This window comes from Triticum aestivum, chromosome 4B, assembly GCF_018294505.1.
Source record: "Triticum aestivum cultivar Chinese Spring chromosome 4B, IWGSC CS RefSeq v2.1, whole genome shotgun sequence".
NCBI lineage: Eukaryota > Viridiplantae > Streptophyta > Magnoliopsida > Poales > Poaceae > Triticum > Triticum aestivum.
The window spans coordinates 53600987-53606076 of record NC_057804.1 but is presented as its reverse complement, the minus strand read 5'-3'; the positions used below and the strand labels follow the sequence as shown (position 1 = coordinate 53606076).

The window sequence follows — 5090 nt, the reverse complement described above, 5'->3', positions numbered from 1 at the left end:
GCATGTAGATGAGGAAGAAGGAGGAGAAGCAAAGAGAAGAGCGCAATGGATTCACCGGCGAGCGGTCGCAGCGCTCCGGCGTACGGCGACGCGGGGACGACCAGATCATGGCGAGAGGAAGGCGTCGGCTGCTGCCTGGGTTGAGGCGAACCGACGGGAGCTCGGGCGTGGTTGCAGGCATCAGGGACGCTTGGTGTGGCGGCGGTGCACGACGAGCAGCTCGCCACCTCGTATGGGCATGGTTGCAGGCATCAGGGGGAAGAAAGGACTGTAGGAGGAGAAAAGGATAGAGACAGAGGAGTGGGGCGGCGTTCGGGACGGCTGTCTTTCATGCCGAACGAGCTTCTTTGCCGACGTGGCGATTTTTGGTGCTCCAGGATTCGTGCGAAAAATCAAACAGTAGAGAAGGCGTTCGGACTGAGAATCTTAAAAACAGTACGTTCGGAGCTTATTGATTCCGTTGTTTATTTACTACTAGTGCACAAATTAAAGCAAGGAATCCAGGCTCGCACGAACAGAAGCGCAAGCGGACTCCTCGTGCTGCTGAAACTGAAAGCGTATACTGGTAGTAGACGGGCAGATGATCACCCACCCACGGGAGGGAGGTCTCTTCTCTTGAATGGGATCATCACCAGCACGGCACGGCACACACCCGCGCGGAGTACATAAACATCTAGTACTGCGCACGTAGCTTAAACTCGGTAGGCATATGCTTGCAGACCCTCTGCACCGCCGGTCTCGCCATGAGCATCTCCCACCAGGCCTTCACCTTGGGGTACTCATCAAACACCTTGGCGTACGGGGTGGTCATGAAGTAGAAGGTGAATGGAATGTGGTTCAGATCGGCGAAGCTGATGGAGTCCCCGGCCAAGTACCTGCTCTTCTCCAGCCGGGCCTCGTAGATCCCCAGCACACCCCTCAGCCGCTCCAGGCTCTCGTCCACGACGGTCTGGTTCGGCGCCGCGCCACCGCCAGGGATGATGAAGGGAATGATGATGCACTCGAACACCACGGGCGAGATGGCCGGGTAGTACTGCTGGGCCTCCACCTCCGTCCACACGTCCACCATTGCTAATTCTTCGATTCCGCTGTTTTCTCCGAGGAGGTCCAGGCCGGCTGTCCCCCCGTACTTGTGGAGGATGTACTTCGCGATGGCGCGCGACTCTGCACTCACTCATCGATTTGTTAGATTAGAGAAACCAACCAATGGATTTTTAACATGATACTCCTAGACAGGAATGATTCGTGTGTACTGATGTGTTAGAAGGCTCACCGAACAGGACGAGATCGCCATCTTGGAACCCAGGCATCTTCGCAAACGGCTGCAAGTAGCATCTCTGTCAGAAATCATCACCTGAACCTGATACGGTGACCCATCGACGAATTGCCGTCTGCTTACGTTTAGCTGGACGTGTTGGGGCCTCTTGTGCTCGCCGGCGACGAAGTCGACGGGCACGAGCTCGTACTCGGCGCCCACCTCCTCCAGGAAGAGCAGCACCCGTGCGACGTTTGTCAACATCGGGTGCCCGAACACCTTCACCGGAGACATGTTTGTCCGTGAACTTCACGTTATGGATGCTCTACAGGCAGGAGAGGGCAGATACTGGAGCAAGACTCTGCTCTGCTCTGTAGCGTGTGTGTGTGTGTGTGTGTGTGGGAGGAGGCCTTGGATGTTGATCTCCATTTATACACAGAGCAGGGTCTCCTTTTGCTTATCTTGTAAGACCTGGTGATTTCTATTAGTGGAAATCTTCTTTCAAAAGAATTACTAGAAATCGGAGAGAAAAGCTCTCTTTTATCGGGAAAAAACACAGAGCAAGGAGCACCACACCCGCGTGGCCCAAGGAAATAACAAGGCTACATCGACTTTTTAGCTAGTGTCTAGATCTGCTTTATTTCATTTCTGCCAAAAAAATATATATGAAATAATGACTGCCAAATGAGCTCTTAATAAATCATTTAAACCGGGTAAGTACTGTAATCATCTTTGTTAGTTTATCGCATACTCCCTCTTAAATTATCCAACGGGAGAGATCACGAGCACTTTGAAAAGATGTTCCAGATTTTTAGGGATAAGCACATGTATACTGTTATTACAAGTCTATACTCCTAGACATATTCCTTGTTCTAGAAATTGTGGATCGCTGATGGCAGCGATGACAACAAAGGCAGCCTGACTTTTCTTGCCATCCCATCCTTGGATACATGCCGGGCGGCTGCAGCCGTGGCGGACTGGCGGGGACACGGCGAAAGCTGAGGAGAGGCGGCAGCAGCTTCTGGTCCAGCATCAACCACGACAACAATAGCTGAAGGAAAATATAGAAGGTCTCATCTGCTCCTCATGTGGTCACGGTGCATCTTCGTGTAACATCGCCGCCGGCGGCTATGACCGGCTACGATATACGACGACAACAAGATGACTTCATATGGCAACCCTTGCGGTCTTGCCTGACCGGAGACGACGACACTTGAGGTTCATCATCCCATCCTTTATTTTCTTTCAGGGGTTTCACCATCTCATCGTTGAGGTATATTCTCACGCATGCATTACTTTTATGCATGTAGTTCCTCGTACTAATTTATCTTCCATTGTTCATTAATTTTTTTTATCTTCCACTGACTATGGCGTATGGCAGTGTAATCTATGCACACCACGGTGACCAAGATCCATGGACACCTGGGCCCGTGCTAGCTGGTCTGTCGTCCGCATATCTATCGGTGCCAGCACCACGTACCCACGATCGGCTACACCTATTCGATTTTTTGTCCAAAAGGACCCCCTAGCCAACAGAATTGTCAAAAAAGACCACATGTCAAAAACATTGTCAAAAAGGACCTCCTCGTTAGTGGCGGCAGGCGACACGTGGCGCCTGCCGCCACGCCAGGAGGCGGCGGGCCCTGCCACCACCACAGGAGGCGGCCGCGCGGGATATAGCCGTCTGTGCACAGTGCGCCGAGCCGGGACGGAACGGCCAGGCCTGGTGGGCCACGCCGCCACCCAGCGAGGCGGCCTCTGTTGCCGCTGTCGCTCGCGGGCCGACAGGCCGTGCTGCAGTGGCGACGTGACTGCGGGCCAGGCCGCCAGCTGCTGAGGCGGCCTCTCTGCCACAGCGGACAAGGGGACACTGATGGCACTGATTCCCGTGTGCGACAGCGACGCTGACGGCGGTGATTGCCACGCGCGGGAAAATGCACGCTGGTGCCCTGTTACTTACAACCGTCATATATACTTATTTGTGCTAACTCGTTTCATCAAAAGAATGTTATATACTCACGGTTGTAAGTAACAGTATATACTCCAAATTTTAGTACAACAGCGTATACTTCAAACTAGTATCATGTGTACTACTTCCAATGGTTCACGGATGGAAAACAAATGAGGTCCGCTATTCCAAGCAGTCCAACAAGTTTGAAGGACGAATGGTTGTTCCTAACTTCTAGGGTGTAGCTAACGCGTCCAAAAATGGTTGTTAGGGCATGTACAATGATACTATCTTAGGAGTGCCACGTAGGATAAATGATGAGGTGGAGGAGAGAAAACTCATAAGAGAAAGCTTGTCTTCTCTTATTTAAGATAAGACAAGAGATGATCTCTTAGCATAATATGTCTCACCACATTTTTATGAATTGCTAGTTATTGAAGATAAGGCTAAGAGATGACCCATTGTAGACATTTTTCTTTGTCATCTTTAAATTACATGCAAAACTTAAGATAAGACTATCTTATCAACCATTGTACATGCCCTTAGATTTTTTTGACAAATTGGCTGAGTTGTTGTTGTTGTGTGTGCGCGCCGCGAGTGCGTGCATGTGTGTGTGCGCGCGCGCACGCGCGCGCGCGGTCAGTTAGGGGTACAAACAATTTCTCACCTTTCATAGATAGTATAGGAACAATGGTTCAATCGCAGAGCTACCAAAATGGAAATGAGAGAAGTGGCTTTGTATCAAAGAACTCCAAAAGCTTAGGTATGGCAAGTGGCATGCAAATGGAACAATCGGAAACCAAGATATTGTAGTTGCAAGTAAATATCCACGATGATTACAAAATGTAACGCCCTCGATGCGGCTATATCTCCCACGTGTCAAAGCACGACTTAGAGGCATAACCGCATTGAAAGCAATGTCGCAAGTGAGGTAATCTTCGCATAACCCATGTAATACATAAGGGAAAAGATACATAATTGGCTTACAGTCGCCACTTCACACAATACATAAATAAACATCCATCATCCAGATTACACTCAAGGTCCGACTACGGAACCAAAATAAAAGAAGACTACCCCAAATGCTACACAGATCCCCGATCGTCCCGACTGGGCACCTCTACTGATCATCTGGAAACGATACATAGTAACGACCAAGAGCCTCATCAAATTCCCACTTCAGCTCAGTTGCGCCGTCTGCGCTGGTATCATCGGTACCTGCATCTGTTTTGGTAGAATCTGTGAGTCAGGAGGACTCAGCAATCTCACACCCGCGAGATCAAGACTATTTAAGCTCATAGGTAGGAAAGGTGTAATATGGTGGAGCTGCGGCAAGCACTAAGCATATATGGTGGCTAACATACGCAAATGAGAGCGAGAAGAGAAGCAACGCGCCGGTCGAGGAGCTAGAAGCGATCAAGAAGTGATCCTGAAACTACTTACGTCAAGCATAACACAAACCGTGTTCACTTCCCGGACTCTGCCGAGAAGAGACCATCACGGCTACACACTCGGTTGATGCATTTTAAAGAGGTCAAGTGTTAAGTTATCTACAACCGGACATTAACAAATTCCCATCTGCCTCATAAACGCGGGCACGGCTTTCGAAAGATTAAATACCCTGCAGGGGTGTCCCAACTCAGCCCATCACAAGCTCTCACGGTCAACGAAGGAATAGACCTTCTCCCGGGAAGACCCGATCAGTCTCGGAATCTTGGTTCGCAAAACATTTCGACAATGGTAAAACAAGACCAGCAAAGCCACCCGCTGTGCCGACAAATCCCGATAGGAGCTACACATATCTCGTTCTCAGGGCACACCGGATTGTCCAGACTTCCGGTAGGCCAGCCCAGAGTTGCCCCTGGTGGCCACCGGCGGCCGACAGTT

General features: G+C 50.4%; 1 protein-coding gene across 1 annotated transcript; it reads right to left on the bottom strand.

Moving 5' to 3' along the window:
- Window positions 1-418: 418 nt before the first annotated feature.
- Window positions 419-1691, bottom strand: LOC123090955 (glutathione S-transferase 1-like). The gene is made up of 3 exons (XM_044512326.1): window positions 1400-1691; window positions 1274-1322; window positions 419-1164 (listed from the first exon to the last, which is right to left on the bottom strand). The coding sequence occupies exons 1-3, from the start codon at window positions 1547-1549 to the stop codon at window positions 674-676; spliced, it is 690 nt and encodes a 229-aa protein (XP_044368261.1). The 5' UTR covers window positions 1550-1691; the 3' UTR covers window positions 419-673.
- Window positions 1692-5090: the final 3399 nt, after the last annotated feature.

Excerpts from the sequence above, each read along its gene's own strand:
- LOC123090955 (XM_044512326.1), bottom strand. The coding sequence starts at position 1,549 with ATGTCTCCGGTGAAGGTGTTCGGGCACCCGATGTTGACAAACGTCGCA. Across the intron at positions 1,323-1,399 it reads CCCAACACGTCCAGCTAAAC|CCGTTTGCGAAGATGCCTGG; the intron begins GTAAGCAGACGG and ends TGCTACTTGCAG. Across the intron at positions 1,165-1,273 it reads TGGCGATCTCGTCCTGTTCG|AGTCGCGCGCCATCGCGAAG; the intron begins GTGAGCCTTCTA and ends GAGTGAGTGCAG.